This window comes from Tinamus guttatus, unplaced genomic scaffold (genome assembly GCF_059628265.1).
Source record: "Tinamus guttatus ecotype Peru unplaced genomic scaffold, ASM5962826v1 Tinamus_guttatus_pri_ptg000045l, whole genome shotgun sequence".
NCBI classification, from domain to species: domain Eukaryota; kingdom Metazoa; phylum Chordata; class Aves; order Tinamiformes; family Tinamidae; genus Tinamus; species Tinamus guttatus.
In genome coordinates this window covers 1714061-1734099 of record NW_028288579.1, presented here as the reverse complement: position 1 = coordinate 1734099, position 20039 = coordinate 1714061, and the positions used below count along the sequence as shown (strand labels likewise).

The 20039-nt window shown below is 42.0% G+C and overlaps 1 protein-coding gene across 1 annotated transcript in view; it reads right to left on the bottom strand.

Moving 5' to 3' along the window:
* The window catches only part of PRKCA (protein kinase C alpha), a 104770-nt gene that overhangs the window by 56770 nt on the left and 27961 nt on the right, over positions 1–20039 (bottom strand). Inside the window, exon 3 of the mRNA XM_088537722.1 lies at positions 2403–2485. Coding sequence (XP_088393848.1) covers positions 2403–2485 — 83 coding nt within the window. The remainder of the gene's footprint in view (positions 1–2402; positions 2486–20039) is intronic.

The following is a 20039-nucleotide window of genomic DNA, read 5'->3' as shown; positions in this document are numbered from 1 at the left end:
CTTCTAATATGAACACTGCTGTCTCTCCTAATAAATGTGTTTCTTGAGAAAATACACATTATCAAGAAATGTCTCAATGCAAAAAGTTGGGAATTTTCTCACCTGAACAGAATACAAAGATGATGCTCTTAAATATAGATAGATAGATAGAAAGAGAGAAATTTTTTGGGGGGTGCTTGTTTAGAAAGAGACAGATGCACAGACAACAAACCTGCAAAATCTATATAACAACGCCCTGGGAATTTTCATTCTGTTAACGGCAACATGACTCCCCTCACAAATAACAAAGTCTGCACCATGCAGAGCCCCTGGAGAATTTGAATAATTTGAGTATGTAAATTAATTGTGTGCTTGCATAACCTGCCAGTTGTTTATGAAAGTCCTTTTTATTTTTCATATTTAAAAATCTCCTACACATTATGAGAACCTTTGCAGCACACTGCATTTTTGAACTAAGCTTATACTAGCTGGGATAATGACAGGATACCAGATTATAAAAGGGGAGCCACTGAAGTCAGACAAACGTTCAAAAATCCTCTTTGTTTAACAGCACCTGCTAATGTAGCGCAATTTTAATAAAACATATTTATTTTCTGCATTGCTTTTAATCCTCAAAGCATTTCTGAGCTATCATTTCTGTCTAAATACTGAAAACGATCATTTGGTAACCCAAGTACTAAAATAAGGCATTAGGCTGATTTATTTCATCACCGAGGCCAAAACAAAACCAAACAAAAAAACAAGAACGCAGTTGGCAATATTAAAGACTATAAAAAAAGACTACATAACAGATTTGATAAAAATAAAGAGATTCTCCATAAAAATAAATGGTCTCGCATGCAAACGCGTGCTCCCATTTATGCGCTTCAGGAAAAGCAAAAAAAAACCTCTAAAGAATGTAGAATTCTCAAATACATTCACTATAGAGACAAGCTCGCCACAAGTGTCACCACTAAAATTCTCAGTCGACAGCAGTTTTTATTAACATATTGCCATAACTGAGCATTAATATAAAGCTAGATTCAATTGTTTATTCTACTCGGCTTTTAGGACTGACCAAAGCAAATCACTGTTCACTGCTCTTATATGCATTCTATGATTCTATGATACCCCCTGCATTTTGGAGTACAATAAATTAAGGAGACTTATTCTAGGTCTTATTATATCCCCATGCTGAGTCTTTGCCCAAACCAGCATCTACCCACCTGGACCCCAACCAAAAACAGCAGCTGAAGCCACTTGCTCTTAGAAACCAGGGGTAGGGAGAGAGCAGGGAGAGGAGGTGGGAGAGTCACCCCCTCCATCTGAGTTTTATCTAAACATTTGCCTCATGTACCTAAGTTTTGATGGTTTGAAATGCCTTTCAGTTTAAAAAAATAAACCGCTTTTAAAATATTTTGCACTTCTTAGACATTTCCCTATTCTTAAAACTTAAAAATAAGGAAATTTTTTAAACATCTCAAATTTTCCAAGACTCTCAACACTTTGGCCATATATTGTTCACGGATCTCATGTCTGGCATGTTAAAAATAATTCACAAAAAGCTTATGAAAGCCCAGTAAGAAATGTCTACTGGTGGATTTCATCAGAGGAGATAATAGCTACAATCTAGAGCCCAAACACGTCAAAAGGAACAAAAGAGGCGGTCGAGACAAAGGACACTTGGAATGTATTGTTCCCATAAGCAGATGGTAAATTACTTCACTGTAAAGCAGAATTTATAAATCCCAAATAAATGTCATTTTCCATGAGTAAACAACATGAGTTTATTATTTCAACAAGGTGGCATAAAATTCTTGTACATCTGCCTTACCATGAAGGCAGATGTCTCAAAAGTAAATACCTGTTATTGACCAAAAAGTGCTATGTGTATTTAAGAGCAGTGGGTGTATCCTGGCTCACATGTTAGCTCAAGCATCAATAAAACTCAAGTTTCAAACTCCTTTCTCAGATAAGGCAGCCAGCTCACCTCTGAGCCGCGATCTAACAGGCTATAAACCCTTGTGTGCAGAGAGGCCCGGGCTAAGGGCAGCTCCAAAGTCAGCCCCGGAGACAAGGGAGTGCAACAACAGCTCAGGACACGAGCAGAGAGACCCCGGCTCGTCTTGGCCATGGGGAATATCAGGTATGGTTGGCATAAAGGAAACAATAATAAACACAACTTGCTGCTGGACGCGCATCCCGGGTGCTTACGGTGATCTTGCTCACGGCAGTTCCTCTTCCTAACAAACAGCTCTTTAAAGTGCACAAATCTTCCATATTCAGAACACTTAAACACTGCTAGCACTACGAATATCTATCATAAAGTACCTATTGACATTGTTTTCAGTGCATTTTTACAGTTTGGGTTAACAACATAAAACTGTTCATAAAAGCAAGGTATCCCATGGCCAAGTACTCACATCAGTGTCAGGTCCCTTGTCAGCCCCAGGACACGAGAAGGTAACAAATTCATGGCATCTCTTATGAACCACAAAGCAGCAAACTGCAAGAAAAGAGAAAAAAAATAGCATGGCATAAGTTTAGTTTTCTTCTCTTGAAAGGAACATAATGGCACAGGAGAGATATTCGAGAGACAGGAGAGAAACAGGTATTTTAGCTTTCCAGTGGCAAATCTTCATTCTTTGGGAAATAGCACAAAACAGGCCTCGTTCCACTGATTTGGGTCCAGCTTTGCTGCCAAAGCTCTGGCTCAGAGCATGCTGCCCACTTGTGAGTCTAGTTTGTAAATCTGTGTAAATCCCAATGAATCCTACAATTATCATTTGGATGGTTTGTTTCTCCTGATGCAAAGATCATTGAGTAGCAATTACTATTAGTATTACTTGCAGCTGAGAAACATTTCAGTCCCAAATTGTATCTTTGCTTCCAAACTTTCCACTCTAAGACAATAGCCTGATTTATGTTTGCAGGAGTAAATTGTAAAAGGAAAAATAATTTTAACTTTAATTTTTCCCTAAAAGAAAAAAAAATGGGTGGTGGGTTACCCGTCTCTATAATATTTTGAGTCACTAATTCAAAAATTTCAGCACTGTCCCAAGTCTCATGGAACTGTCACCTACCAGTAAATGGGTGAGCTGAACCTCCCTCTCAGGAGCAGCTACTTCCAAATTTAAAGATTAATGCTCAAGTTTCAGTTTCAAATCCAGTTTTAGAGCATTGGTACACATCCCTAAAGATTTATTTTTTTCTTAACTTCACAAAATAATATATAACTGTATGATTTAGAGTGAAAAGCTACTTAGTTGAGATAAACAGATGCAAAATGCCTGAGAAGGGCCACAGAACAGTATGACATTTTTAAGGCCTAGGGATGCAAAGGAACTTTTCCCACGTTGCTTTTGCAAAGTGTGGTAGTTGTTCATTGCTTCATGCAGCTGCTAGGAAGGCGCCTGCTCCTCGTTCTGCCCCTCGCGAGCAAGCGGGACCAGCCCCGTGTGCGGAGGCTGCCGGGGGAATTTGCTGCTCTGCTTTGTGCGACAACAGCGCGAGCAGCAGAGCTGCGTGTGCCACGCTCAGCAGCAGAGGCATCATCAGGCTGACAGCTAAAATTGAAGAGAAAATTATCGTGGTACTTTCCTGTTTTGACAGTGTGATCTCGATCTGGGGTACACGGAGCACTGCTGCGAGCTTCCCGCTCTGGGACTGCCGGAGCCGAACGCTCCTTGGAGCCTGGTGGGAAATCACCCCAAATCCCAGCTCTGGGGCAGCCCTGCAGCCTCCAAACAACCCCCAAACACCCCTCAAAAGTGGAGGGTTTATCACAAAGAAACGAGGGCGATTCCCGCGAATCGGGTTTGCCTTCAGTTCCCAGGACTGAGCAAAACGCGCCGTTGTTAAAGGCTATACAAGTTGTGATCAATCACTTATAGCTACAACGCACGGCTGTAAATTCTAAATTGCTTTCTAAATGACTTGATGTATGAAGGGTATCAGCATGATGCATTGAGAGTTATCTGCTCAAAGTACTGCTGCGAGTAGATGTCATTAGGCACAAATGAAATATTACAGTAATAAATACAGCGGCAATCCCCGCTATTAGCCGATCTATAAGGGAGCCCCAGTCACCCACTCAGCCATATGTCTGATGAGCTTTACAGCCACGAGCACGCCAAATAACGAGGGTAAAAATATCAAGACAAAAGTGAGATACTTTAAAATTTGGCATTAACAGATGTTTCCAAACCTAATTTTACATTCCTGCTTTAGGAAGAAGATGCCAGCTCAGAAAAGTCTCTCCAGCAGAAATGAGAGTCCTTGTTAATCAGCAAAATAATTTAAGCAGGAAGCCTACAGCATGGAGAAAGTATATTGAAAAACTGTATATATAATAAGCTGTATATAATAATAAACCCAGCATTTTCTGGGCAAGCTTAAGCAAATTGCCAGCTATTCTCTTTAGATAAATTAGGGAGCTTTTTCAAGTGATCCTGGACTCATCTCCACAGCAGCCAAGACTATTCCCCCATCTCAAAATGTAGTTTGATGGGGTCTTAAGCACAATAAAATTCTGACATTAACTTCCCATCTCGGCAGGGCTGCGCGGGGCCGGCGGAGCCAGGGCCATCCCGCCCCGCACACCTTCCTCCCAGACACGATTCCTGCACCACGCGCTGAACGGACCCGTCCCGGGGCTTGTGGGAGCTCATCCTCACATTTTATAGAGCTGTTACACTGAACTGCAGGAGGATACTACCTCAAAATAGAAAAAAAACATCCAAACATCAGCTACAGTGGCTATTAAAATGGACAGCACTGCTTAAATAAGTTTACTATCAATAGTCAGGAGCAGGGAATACTTCCACGGAAAGAAGAGGAAGAATTCCAAATTTCGCAATTGTTCTCAGCCCCCTTTTCTAAATATGGTGTTATACTTAAAGAAAGAAAAAGCATCATTTTGGTCCTTTTTAATTCACATGAGGCTGTGCATTATAAATCAAATGCGGAAGTTAGAAGCGCCACCTTGGAATGTTATTACCATATTGAAGCCACAGGCGAATTTAAAAATTGCATGATCCTAACATCTCCAACATATATAATTTAGAACATGCCAGCTCATTTCCCTGCCGAGGCTTCATCCCCTCCAGGAGAAGGGCCTGTCTCCACAGAGTATCCCAGCTAGCACTGGGTACTACTAAGGCTTTTCCGCTTCTCGTTTTCAACTTTCTTGCATAAAAGAGCCCAGCAAAAACAGTTTGTTCCATGACAACATGGTTAATAGGAGAAACGTCTCTCTGCCTCCATCACCTTAACTTGTTCCTAAGCTGCTTACAGCTCTTCTGTAACCGCTCGAGGACACACAGCACCTTCCCCGTAAGAGGATTCACCGGGTCAGCACAGACACCTGTCTGCTATTTGCTCAACTTCTGTGTCCTAGCTGGGAACTTCAGCATCAAAAGGACCAATTTAGTCTCGGCAGAAACGAGGAAAGGAGGAGTCTGGGAGAGAGGGTTGGGGAAAAAGGGGATTTAGGTTTCTCTGGTGGTCACAAGCACCTTATTCCTGTTTTATAACCAAATTTACAGTGTTGTTCCTACCAAAATGCAAACTCCCACTTAAGAAGCAGAGAGGAACATTTAATACTTTTTTAGAGAGAAGGAAGGAGAAAATATACAGTAGTACACGCTCAGAAACTGCAGTAAGTCCATCTAATCCGTAGTGTGTTACGCATTGCTTGCTTCAGGGATTATCTCTATTTCCACTGCGGTTTCAGCAATCCTCAAGGATGCTGCTAAGGCAGCATCAAAAATCTGTCTGGAAGTCATAAACACAGGCTCTATAAAATCAATATTGACAAATTAGGGCTGCTCCCTGCTTCTAAGGCTGAAGAGTAAATGCACTGCTTAATTCCTGCTTTGCAAATCCTCAACCCCAACCACCTCACCTTGCTGCCTAGATCCTCTTGTCCCACTTATGTCAAGTCCAGGCAGGCTAAATAAATACAGGGAGATCTGCTCTACACACTGAAAAAATGTAAGAGAAAGTATTGGTTAACTGCAACACTATCTTGTTTGTATGAAAGGATTATATAGATCATCTGGACAGTCTTAACTGCTCAGGTCATTAACTCCTTTACACTAAGCACAAAGCAGATGGACAGGGCCGGTAAGCTGGCCCTGCTGGCCCTATGGCCCTGTGCACGGCCGGGACACATACATGCACATACATCCGTGTTGGGGTACACACATTCATGTAGCCAAACGGCTTCACTGGGCCGGCTACGAACACACAGCTCATAGAAACTGCCCTTGCTCATGCACTGAAAGAAAAACTCCTGAAGTTGAAGCCACTGGATGACTGAATGGGGAAGGCCAAGCTCAGAGCAGGGAAATTTTGTCTCCACTGGTGCAATGTAATTAATAAAGAAAAAGAGTAACTAGTGAAAAACCTATCTGGGAGCAGGGTCACAGTTTCAGGGTAAGTTACATACGCAGTAACATGCACTACTCCCTATGTATGCAGTTACATACATCACATGCTTCAAAAACCTGTTTGGATCTATTGAACAGCATACTGCATGCCCCAGAGTAATGCATAAGAGCTTGCACACATTTGGCAGTCCTGTTACAGACAGAAGAAAGTGCAGTCCTGTTTCTTCCTAAAATTGTAGCACAAGCAATGCTGATAAAGCTGAGGGGGGTTTCAGAACATTAAAGCTTGTCAGTATTTAATATGGGCATTCAAGTCTACTTTGTGAACAGAGAACCCCGTGTCTTTGCAAAGGGCCAGCTGAAACGTCCTCAGCCTGTTAAGCTCTGCCCTCGAGGGGTCCCGTTTTAGGGGTGAGCAGCACCCCAGGACTCATCCATCCAGGGCTGCTGAAGCAGCTGGGTGAAGAGTTTAGAAGGCCCAGACGGCAGCCCAGGGCAGCAGCGGGCGCTCTGCACCGCTCCCGGGGCCACGCGGGCTCCGTGTCGGCTCCGTGTCCCGCGCGGCCACTCTGGAACTCCCCTCTTCCGCGGGGAGACGCCAGCGCCCCAGGGAGCAGCGCGGGGAGCTCGACGGGGTTTCACACTCCTGCATCTCGCACTCAATCACCCGCATGGACAGTTCTCCGCAGGCTGCGCCCCTCTCCAAGCAACTCGGACATCTTTTACAGTTCGAAGCATGCAGAATTGCTGAAATACAGGAGATGGGCTAGCAGAGCTGCAAGGTTTCCAGGAATGCCTCAGAATATTTTAGTGCTAATTGCATGGCTTGTCTTCTCAATACTTCACCTATCAGCTCAACGCCAAGCTACCTCGATGGTATCAAGCTCCCAGTAGCGCCAAACCAAAGACTTGTTTCCCTTTGTGTGATTTACAATGGACACAAATGTAAAAAGTAAAATGTCAGAACTGAATGCCAAGATCCGAATGATAAATATTTTATCATATTTTGAATTTAAGTCTATTTTGTCAGCTGTGTTTGAGAAATCTTCTCTCTCTCAAAATTAATGAACTTGACTTGCCAGGAAACACAGGCTACTCTAATTCCAATATTGCCCAAAAAACCAAACCAAAACAAAAAACACCCCAAACAGTGTTTATTCCACTTCAGGATGTAAACAAGTGAAGCCAAGATGACACTGAACAAGCTACTGGACTGTGAACGGAGCCATATAATAAATACTTATCTACCAGAAAAGCTCGTAATACCTGTTTGGATGCAATCCCACTAAGAAAAATAACGGCTAGTTACTAACGTAACAAGGTTAACAGTCCAACTCTACATTACTTATATTAAGGGCTATATATTACTTATAATTTAAAAGATACTATCCTTTGACATTAACTCTCAGATCCTGATTCTAGAATACTGTGATAGGGCTTTAATTTGTTTTAAAATTATTTAAGCAAAGTACTTCTGCCTTGTACTTTTATTTTAAAAGTAAGAGCAGCACTTCAGTTTAAAGGGGGGAAGATCTAATCCCAAAGAGTAAACGTTATTGCAGCATTTACGTGCTATTTAATGTTTGCTCCTGACATACGGCTACATAAATTCAAGCATGAAGACAGACATGCTCTGATGCATGGTAACACCAATGCAAGGACGCTCCTTCCCAGCTCGATTTCATTTGTTCTTTCTAGTTTGGTCAGGGTCTAAGCCAAAAAGGTAATTATAAAACTACTCGAGTCTTCTGATGACAAACTCACTTTATATTGCTTAATGATCACCAGTATCTCTATAGGAGTTAAAATTGCCATCTAAATGTGCTTTAAACTCCAAAAATTAGCTCATCCTTATTTGCACGATGAATCAGTTCTGTGGCCCATTCTATGGCATATTCTGTAATAAATGTCTGCTAAAATGCAGACATTAAAAATAAAAGATATTAATTTAATTATATAACAAATCAGTGGCAACTGAACATTACATGAGCTTATATTTCATTAAATCTTGGTCATGCTGCATCACTCCGCCTAAGTGCAGAACCTCAGCTAGACCAATTAATCTGCAGGAGCATCTTCTTGACAGAGATCCAGTTTCTGCAGGAAGAATGTCTTGTTACAAGCAAAGACCTAGAAAACACATCTTCATTTTGCAATCAGTCATGAATTTGCTACATGACTCTCAGCAAATTGCTTTATTAGTATTATTTTCTGAAGGGGAGGGGGGCATTAAGAGGAGAGACTTAATGTCACTTCACATGTCAAAAGTGTCAAGAAAAATATTTGGCCTGAAAGGCACAAAAAAATTGAAAAGCATTAATTAGTCTCTGCTGGTGCCAAGGAAAGTCTTTCGGATATAATGAAACTGTCAGTATTCATTATGCTACTGTATTTGCAAAGCAATATTTAGTATGTTTAGCTACGCCGTATCTCCAAATTAACATGCTGATTATTATGAAAACAGGCATTCCCATCTGATATTGGACTGCAGTAATTACTACGATTTGGATACGATAATTTATTCAATGTTAGCTTAATATGACAATTTCCTTTGCTTTAACACAAAACAGACATAATGTTACATCTGGGCTAATTTCTAAGCTACATTAAAGTAACGCTCCCATGAGCAGACACTGCAGCACGTTGAGGCTGCCGACCGCGGCACTGAACTGCATCAAGTGATGTTGGTTTGTTCCTTCCTTTAAGATTCTTGCTGCAGCTGTTTTTCCTTACTTTTTGATATTAAGCAACAGATGCTCAATATTTGTTGCAAGTCTTACCCAATTAACTCTTATTAAAGAGTCACCTGCTATAAGCTTCAAAATCGCTTTCCTACTCTCATCATTCACTGAAAACATCTCAGAGTAACAGAAATCCCTCTGCATTAGACAAATAACAATTAGATAGTCATTGCCAAAGTCATTTAAATCACATAAAGCAAACACACCAAGAAAGAAATTACGCTGCTAAGGAAATCCATCCTTTTCCTATTGGTGTAACGTTTTTTTCCCCAGTGTTTTTGAATGGTAAATTAATTACTCATAACAAGCAGGTTCATTTCTTATGTTTGGTAGTCATCAAAATGACACAGTCAAGCGAATGACCTAAGTTACAGTAATTCGTTCCAATGAGGTAAAATAGCGACTACGGAAAACACCTGCTTTGCGAGCTCAAGCGTTTTCCCTCCTTAGCAAACACCACGGAGGATTTCTTGGGCCACGGTTAAACGACAGCCTCCTGCTTTCATAAAGGGTGGTCCTGTCTGTCTGCTCCCACGTCCCGGTGTTTATGCAGCCAAGTTTGGGTTTTTTTTCCCCTTTTGGCAAGGTTAGTTTTCAGCTGGACCAGTTCCCCGAACTAGCTCAATGTGCAAATATGAATGTTTGTATAGCACAAGAAAGAGAGCCAAAGACCTCAGTAGCAGCCTGGATAAATGCTAGATTTATCCTAGATAAAACAGCCCGGTAATGGTGACCTCAGTGAATGCGGAGCTCAATCCATCTTGCATGCGGAACTCAATGAGCCGAGAAGGTTTCCTCCTATCTCACTTTGTCTAGATGGCTTAGAAAGATTTCAAGACATTTTTCAAGAGCAGACACAATTCCTAGAGTTGGAACTTCATTTTGAAGTGTTTGCCAAAGCTAACGCTAAAGTTGAGTTCTTAGCACAGTGCCTATGTGCATTAACTTCAAGATTTCTTTTGAAGCTTAAAGGTTTTCTCACATAAACAATCCCTATTAAACCCCACTCATTAATCCTACATACAAAAACGCAATTAAATCTTTTCATACTATGCATTTAATATCATCATAAATCAGTCTTTTGCAGTCCCCACAACACTTCTGGGATGCTGCATTATTCAAAACACACTACAAATATTTGTCATCTACCAGCTCGAAAACACAACGTGTTGCTAGAGGGAGAGCATAAATCACCTGGCAGCTCCCTGGACAAGTCTGAACAGGCCTGCTGGATCCTTCCCCAGGAAGGGGAAAGCGCAGACCAAAAAATGTCAACGTCATTGGACCCGCTTTACCTTAGCACCCTCCGGACACTCGAGGTAGCCGGAAGGCAGCGGCCGAGGCTGCCGCGGAGCCGGCCGGGAAGGTCCCACAGTGCTGGAGGCTCCGGCCAGGAAGGTCCCGCTGCCAAATCTCACCCGGGAGCGGAACCGCGAGTGGGGAATGCAAGAAAACACGGACAAGCAAAGGGAGAGATGGACCCAGGCCAGGGAGCATCCATGGGAGCGCGTGGACACCGTCTTGGAGCACTGTGGGGTGCTGCTGCCAGCCCGCACCGTGCTGATGGAAAGCGGAAAGACCGAGCACGGAAAACAGCCCCTCTGGGTTATCCAGTCACCCGCCGGGTTAACCCGGAGCATCCGGCACAAGCGGCCTCGCTTCGATCCACGCTGCTCTCCTGCCATCTCTGCCTCTTAGCCAGGGCTAACCCGCACGCTCCATGCTGCGGCCCAGAACGGACCCATCGCGAGGCAGGAGCAAGGTTAAAAAACAAGGGAAAAAAAGAAAAAAAGAAGAGACCCCCCCCCACCACCACCACATTTTCCCTTGCAAGATTTAGATTTAAAGTCATTATACTCAATAGCCTGAATAATGGAGTTTTATATAATGCAGCTCATTCATTACATCTCACCCACACTTCTCAAATACGATTTAGTATTTCTGATTATGCATATTCCTTCATTGCGGATAAAAATAGTTATTTCAATCATTTTATGGCTTTTTAATGCCACACACTGCAGGGTGCTCAAAGCCCTTCACAAAATGAGTAAAATAACGCAATAGAACTGTAAGAAAGCAAGAGATTTAGGTAAAATTACATGTTCTCTCTGTAAACTGTGTGAAACCTCTACAGAAGTGGATGGAAAATAACAAATTCCAGTAGACTCCAACTAGCATGAGAACAGACGAATTCTAGATGAATTATATTGAAGTAGTATAATAAATAGAGTGAACTTCAGACTCTGAAGTCTGAAAAATTGAATCCTACCCACAGTACAGTATAATACAACAACAGACTACCAAATAAGAAATCAAACTTCCAATAATACCTATATGCAACACAAATTCTCAATGTGGCAGGAACTTTGTTTTAAAACTGTAATTAACTTGCAAGTGAGATATTCATAAACTCAATGTAGGTGTTAAAATGGGACTAAGCTCTAAAAAACAGCCTAAAATACATAAGGTTTCACAGCAGCTGGAGCGGATCTAAATCAGCAAAACTTCTTGTATTACAGGAGGCTGGAGCAAAACCACTTGCTAGCCAGGCAGTCACAGGGACTGTGGCTAAAGAGCAGACAGGCTCTTTATATTTGTTTTATATTCGTAATATTCCTGACGTGGAGCAGTTTTCATGGGTTGCACTGCCGTCTTCACCAAGAAAACTTCAGCATCATCCAGAGCAGGCAGCCAGGAAAATCCCTGTTTTCATTTTTGTTGCACTTACCCAGCCACCTGCTCCTCCCTTATTCCAACAACACATCCCCCAATAAAGCACTGGATGTGGGACTGAAGTATTAAAGCTGTTATATTTCAGGAAGAAACCCGGAGACTGCCCTGGGCTGTGTTACGGATTGGCGAGACAGTTGCTGCACCTGAGATATCCGTCAGTGCATTTGTTCCAGAACTCACAAACCGGACAGACCTTCTCAAAACCAGATTTATGGAAGCGACTCAGAATTTGGACCAAGCTGAAGATGAGCAACAACAACAAAAATGAAAAAGAAATAGAAAAAAAGAGAACAGTTTATATTATTTTTTTCAAATGTCCAGAGCTGACAATATGCATTGAAGCTACTGAGAACTCACTGCCTCAAAGCATATTGGTCTTTTAGAAACACCAAATTTTTAGTAAGGTTTTAACATCCATTCACACAGAAATTAACCAAGTAAATACATTAACATATGCAAGGAGTTTCACAAGTTCAATTGTGCTTGTTAGTCCTATTGCAGCTTTAAATGACTCTGCACTAAAGGAAGAGATTATGTCTTCCTGCTTTATTACCCAATTGGCATTTAAGTCAATCTCCTAAAGTTTATCTGCTTCAATGGAAGCTCTAAATAACCCATTAGAGAAATATGCAGATCTCTGAGCCTTTTTCTAATACTTTAATCTAATAAGAACTTATTACTAAGAAACTGTGGCTGAATCTGTTCTTTAGCTCTCCTTTAGTTCTTTCATAATTTCACTTCTGCCAGTTTGAATAAGATAAACAAATCAAACTATGGCCAGATGCTTACAGCGACTTCAGGTTACGATATTGAAAACAAACCTTTACTCCAACTTGTATTTGTGAAGTTTAGGACAGCAAGAAAGGAGTTTTGGAGAACAAAAGCCATCCTCAACAGTATTTTTCAGAGCAGAAGGGCACACGGCTGCTTCCTGGGAATCATCCTGTTTTCCTGGAAAACCATCCTGAAAACTTAAGGAGTTCTCTTCCCTACTGAAAAGCTGCCTGGAAACGTTCCCACCCACCCCAAATTCTAACAGCAGAGACAAACTGCCCTTCAGCTATAAACAGCTGCATGACGAAGCTCCTCTACTGAAGCTATTGACAGACCTGCCAATGGTAAAGCACATTGAACACGAGGCACATGAGGAGCAGCGGTGACAGGAGGCTCTCCCGAAGTTCCACTTGTCTGCTGGGTTCTGCTCCCTCCAAAGGGGCAGCAAATCGCCGAGCGTTACGGAGGCTCCAAACAGGATGCTGATGTTTATCCATTAGTGACTTGTGGGAATCTTCTCCAAGGGTTAACAAAGGCAAGGAATGCAATTCCTGCAGAGACTGTACCTTTAAGAAGCTCTGCACGGGTGAAAACACTAGCTCTCTAACACTTAATATCATCTAATTAATCATTCAATATAAGCAGAATGCTAATAAAAGAATTCTATTACAAATTAACATAAATGAGACTATTCAAATAACAATCTTTATCTTTGGCAATAATTACTTCAAAGCTCTGGAACAAGATGAATTTCCTCCATAAACCTAAATTCCTAAACCAGATGAATTTCCTCCATACGTGTGGGATGTTGGCAATAGCAGGCACGTGAGCTTTGATACAGTGATAAATATTTTAGCCTTTTTCTGGAGCTTTTGTACAAAACGGATTGGTCTCCTACACTTTGCTCTGGCCTCTTCATTTGAGGACCTTATTTTGAGGCTTCATTAAATAGTGTTTAAAACTAACTGCAGTCAGAGAAAAAAATGAAACCTCATGCCACTTTTTTAAAGTGAAAAAAAATATTATTTCTTCAGGACAGTTATTCTATTTGATACAGGAATTATTCAAACCTTGGCATACCCAAAGGACTGTCAGCCTCTTAAATTAATGTCTCCTCTCAGGCATATTTTGGTCATTTAAATTCCATTTTCAGTAATCCTGTGCATGTTCATCTTCCTGTTGGTGAGCAATTCGCTTTCAAGTTTGTTCCTGTGATGATGTTCATTTACATCGTGCTTATCCTGACGCTAAAATCCCCAGTTTCCCCCACACATTAAGGCAGGAGAGACGTTGCTCTGCCATGCACACAACCCCCCGCAGCTTCCCTCCGTGCTGCCGAGCAGCCCAGCACTTCTCGGTGCCCTCCTGCTTTGCAGTTCACTTTTCTCTGGAAACACCAACCTTGCTCTTCCTCCTGGCTGAGGCAGGTGATTCTGGATGGTGACGCATCGAGGTACCGTGGGAGGGGTGATTATCTGGGGGTTCCTGATTATCACAGGTTTATAAATTAACACCCGTGGGATTCATCTCACCTACATGTTTGGACATGGAGTGCTCCCACCTGCTTGAGCTCATCGCTCTATCGTCAATGGATGGAAACAGGCACCTCTTCAAACAGGTTCTTTGGTTCTTGCTCCTGTGAACGCCTGCATTCACTTTAGAGAAGATGGATACTACTCTATTAGACACATGCTCTCAGATGAGATTAATCACACCTCAGGAGAGCTCATTTCTCTCCATGAGCTATAAATGGATTCAAGACATCTCTCTCACAGTGTAAAATATACAGTGTGGGCATTTAATGGGAACGGATTAAGTTCATCCTATATGTTGGCTAAAGTAAAATGAGGTTTAAAATAATGGGCTGATCTGTGCACGCTCTCTGCTCGGCGCAAGGCAGCGTGTCTTGCTGGGGGCACTGGATAAGGAAAATCCCCCGTGCTGGGGGACTAAACTGGCACAAACACATTTCCCCCAGTAGGACACTCAGGGAAGGTTTCTTTCTTCTTCTGCATAGTGAGTGATTAGATAATTTTGATCATGCCAGATTTTATGTCTCAGCATATGCAGCAAACGCAGCAAAAAACTCACTCAGGGCCAAGCTGCCCTGAGAACTGCCAAACTGAAGACCCCCTAAATAGAGCGCATTGACTTCCATCATTTTCAGTTCATTCCTTCTCATTTTGGAACAATTTCTGGGCATGCAAAGGACAGGAAGGGACGAAGGAATAGAGGCAAATTCCCCACTGGCTGTTAGTATGTCTAGATTCACTCATTGACCTAGAAAAGAGGCAATTAAGATTTCTCTCTGTCAGGAAAAATCTGCTTTAACTTTTCTTGGATGCAAACTTTCTGCCATTAAATTTCATAACTGAAACCGAAATCACTGAATTTCATGAAAAGCAGTTAAGTTCCACATTTGGTGGGATTATATGAAGCACTTATCACTAGTTTTAATATGGTCCACAGGACACCTCTGTTCACTTAGGTGTTAAGCCTTCAGCACTTCAGTAATTTTTTTTTAATTATTATTTTTTAGCAACAAAACAGGCTGTGCTGTTTTCATGCCTTGCACAGAAACACCAACATGAAAACAAAATGGGGTCAGAGACTGTGCTACAGCTTTTGCTGGTTTTGTTTTTTTAAGTAGACAATTATCACATTCTCTTTGAGCAGGCTGCCAAATGCCCACGTGTAGCCGGTTGCTACCAGGCTTAGCAATGTAATTTCTAAATTAATTAGTAAAGAATTTGAATTTCAAAGTCAAAATCTGGGTTCGTGTGATAGGTCTTATGTTTGTGGTAGGGAGTCTGTCTCTCAAATGATGCAATGCATTGGGTAGATGCATCATTTCATGGTTTTATGATTAAAAGAGCCTAAGAAGCTTTTGGAGAGTGTGCAGCATCAAATTTACACTGCTGCGTCAGTGAGCACTAAAAGCCAAAAAGTATTAGTAGATTTAACAGATTTAAGCAGGGGTGCATTTCACTGATTACTTCTTGCTAATGATTTTTGTTCCAATCATTTAAAATGTTAATGTATTGTTTGCATCAAGAACGCAATAAGGAGGGATGCTATACACTGCATACCACTGACCTCCTTTGGAAGCTCAAATTTGAATAGGTTTTGATGTAAAAGGATCATCAGTTTGTCACCCCCCTTTTTTTAAAAAAAAAAAAAAAAATTCTAATCCTATCTTTACATCAGGTCTAAATGAAGTAGCAATTGAAGATTGTTTTTTAAAAAAATCCAGGTTTCCAAATTAAAATAAAGGATAAGAATTTAACCACGGCAGTGCAGGCGGGTTAGATGAAGCGCTCACCTCGGTGCGCGATGGAGAAGAGCGCCGCGGCTGCTCCTCGGGGAGCAGGGGGCTTTGTCACCAGGAATTCCTCATTCCTCAGCCGTTTGACCCAGCGGAGGCATCTTAGGACTTCCCGGGCCCGTTCTGATGTGCAGATACATCCACAGAGACGCAACGAGACACTGTGCCCAAGCACCACTGCAGTAAGAACTGGAAATAAGGCCTGCTCTGCAAAATAGCTTTCTTTCCTCCTTCACTTAATGCACTTGATACTTTTTTTTTTTCCCCCTCAAAATACAATTTATTCTGCTCAAAACACATGTGCCTTCATTGAATGAATGTTTCATTCATGGCCTTTGACAGTTTGAAAAGTGACTTTTACTGCTGAACGCACAATCGCAGACTTTCCTTCACCAGAGACCCATAACACAGAATACTCATTCAAATCCCTTTAGAGAACTTCCTGGAAAAGTCTAACGACTGCAATCCTTTACAGCTTCATGTTTTCTTTTTTCCCTTACCATCTTCTCAGGAATGTATCCAATATTAAATGACTAAATCTCCCTTTTGGTAAAGCTGACCACAGCTTTTTGGAAAAAATCTATAAAAAAAGATGGTATGAGTGAAGGGTCATCCCCTCTAGAAGTACATCTATGTTGTTTGGATACTTCTCTTATCCCCCCAATAGGATCTGGTTTCCTAAACTGAATCCTGAAGCTTTTTGGATAAAAATTCAGAACTTCATTTTCTGCTGTAATAGTTCAGTATTACAAACGATTCAGGGAAAATAGAAATAAACTGAAGTTCATAATTGGAACTTTAGAAGCCTTCCTTGTGGTTTTTGGGGAAGTTGATGTATATTGTTTTAATACTAAATCTAAATCATGTCACACAATAAATTCCCAGGCTTCCGTGACAGCTGGATCCTGCTATTGATCTATCTGTAGGCAGAATTTTCATCAACTTCAGTTAAATGTCAGTTGGCAGGAAAAGGTTCATAAATAGCAAATATTACAGCTGGTTTCTGTGTAGTTCATACTAAAGTAGTCAAGTTTTCAAGGGAATCTGCTCAACTGAGTCAAGTGTCTTGGTTCAGGTGCAATTAAAATTTTAAAATATAAATATATTTAAGTATTTAACATAATGATGACGAAGCCATCGTTCACCAGAGGATGTTTAAAAGGTATTTCTAAAGCATGGGAGAGGTTTGTTAGGGGAGGGCATGAGACCCCCGCCCTTCCTCTGCCCTTGTGATGCTTGGCAGCATGAGGTAGGGGGAAAAATACAGTTTAGTGCTTACTCACACTACACATGTGGGCTGAATTTAAAAGTGACAGAGAAACATTTGAAGGCCCGGACATCTCCGCTGAGCTGAGCGGACAGATTCCAGCGGTGTGCCATTTTCATCATTAATTTAGTACGATAAAGGGAAGTTGTTGTGACAGGTACAACCACGAAAGACAAATAAAGCTTCTTGAGCTGGAAGCCCCTGATTACCTAAGAACTGCCTTGAGGAAAATCGGAGGAGTTGGAAAAAAATTATTTGCTTTAGGAGTTTGGACTAATAATTTAGATTATTACTAAAAGGATAATAAACAGTATTTCCAAGGTAGAGCCTGTGCACCATGACAGTCTTTTTTTTTTTTTCCATTATTCTTTAGATAGTGTCCTATTTTTCCTCTTCGTATACTTATTTTTTTCTATATGTAATTGTGGGTTGCTAATACCAACTTTCAATGCATTTTGTTTGTAATTTTGCTGAATTACAACCTTGTGCTGCTGTGGTAGGGCAAGGAAAAGAGCAAATTTCTGTCTGACAGAGGAGAAAGACTCATTGCATTACAAAGATGGAGTTAGAATCAGAATCTCTGAAACACAGAGACTAAGTTCAAATATTTAAATGCTCGCAGGAAGCTTTCCAGCTTGGACTCGAGAAATTTCCACACGAATTCTGGTATCGGAATCGGACCCGGGTCAATTGGAATCCTGGATTCAGGAAAAATGGGGCCATATGGTGAGATGTGACATTACATTACTATACCTGAATACTTCCAAAGCTACATTTAATAATAGGGTAACTTGCAAAATAGATTTATAAAGACCATTTTTTTTTATCCTTATTGCAAATGTGCACTTAAGAATTAAAGTAAAATTCTAGTGGTTTGTTACTGAGCTGTAGCAGTTAATTTGAAGCCTCTGAATCTTTCAGGTTAGTTGCTGTGAGGACCCTTGCTTTCTTACTGTTTTTGTATTTAGAGATTAATGTCTGGATCCAAGGCCCTCCAAAGTTGCTAGGTGACCGAACAGAGCAAATCTAACTGAATTAGAAAAGCGCTTCTTGAGGATGAGCTGAAAAGGGAAGCAACCACTATTTGTGCCTCCACTGCTGCTTTAACGTGCACAGCAACAGCCTCAAACGAAGCCAGCAGCGTTATTGGAAAACTAAATTACTTTTTTGCTTCCTTTTTGGCATAGCCTTTGAAGGATCTAACTAAAAAATGGAAATGCAGCATTTAGGGATTTCCGAACTTACACTTAGGCAGGTCAGTTTCTTATACAAAGGATTGTTTTAAATGATGTTGGCAAGTAAGTGCTTGTGCAGGTTTTCAGGACAACATGTAATGCATTTTGCATGCGAGCTCAAGCATACCACTCGGGGCAGGTATTTGCCTCATTTGTGTGTTTAATAACCTCATTTGCGTGTTTAATAACCTCACCCCAGATAAATTGGATTGTGAGGGAAATCAAGACGCGGAGCAACAACTACAGAATAGAAATCAGAAAAACAAAGCAGGGAGAAGTACCAGGGAAGTGGTGGCTGAAAATGCGCAAAAATATCAGAGTTGAGTTCACACACTACTGGGATACAAAAGTCTCCTTAAAAAGCCATGGAATGTGTTTCAACCGCTCCTAGATGTGGGCTAAACCAAAGTCATTGAATTAGAAGGAAAAATCAAGAGCTAGAAAACTAACAGCTCAAAATTTATGCGGATTAGCGTTGTGAACAGTTCCATATGGGAACAGTTCCATACGGGAAGCCGCTTGTGCTCCTCAGCCTTCGGGAAGTTCAGCGGTGACGGCCCTGCGAACGCGGCTCCCTGCGTAAATCCCGCTATCCTGCGACATGGCGCGCATCCCAGCCCTCCTCCTGGCAGGGGATGTGCTGATCCCTTCCAGCTTCCAACAAGCTACCCGCTAGCTCTGCGTATGACAAAGAAAACTGGGGCAAACATTCAAATCTGACAGCTTGCTGGAGATGGGGAGAGGAAGGCAATTAAAGGAGAGGCCAATATCTTCCCTCCTGCTCCTCCTGCCGCGTTGGGAGAGCCCTGCCACCCTGCACGTTATGGCAACCGCCACCCTGAGGCAGCTGGCACCCAAACGCAGGGCTGAAGGTTACTGCAAATAACGCTCCTGACCTTGCCTAGCCCCATTACTTTCAACAAAAACAAAGTGTGAACACAGCCCTAGTTTGTCTGCCAACAGCGTTCAGCTCTTTCGAGGCTGGAACTTAGGGAAAGGAAACCTCGTGCCGGGAGGCGGGCGGAGAACCGGGGCGCAAGCGGCAGCCGCCGGCTCTCCCTGGGAAGCGGGTTTGAAAGCTGAGGTTTCACCTCGTCTTGCACCCAGGCTTTGCAAAGCGCAGCACAGGCTGCTCCAAACGGCCTCCGTTTGGATCTGTCGCCACCAGGCTGTGTACGGGCTGGAAACGCTGCAAACCACGGGGTGCTCCACACCGCGAGCCCCAGCGTGGAGAGGAGAGGGAGAGGGGCGGGAAGGGAGAGGGAAATTTGGGCATCTCACACGGAACAGGAACGGCTCCCAATTCCCACCTGCGCACAGGGCTCCGCATGGGGGCACGTGGTCTGCTCAGGGGCTGAGCGGCTGCCGCTCATCTGACGGCGCAGAAAATAAATAAATAGCTAAAAATAAAAAATCAAAACCAAAAAAGAGCCAATTCAATAAAATCAGAATATTATTTTTGACTTTTCTCACTAATATGGACTATCCCAACAGCATGTGCTGGGCTTAATATGAACAAGAAATCCTAAGTAAGTCTGTTTAAAATACTCAAAATAGGTTTTGCTACGTATTTATCTAGAGTTAGAACATATG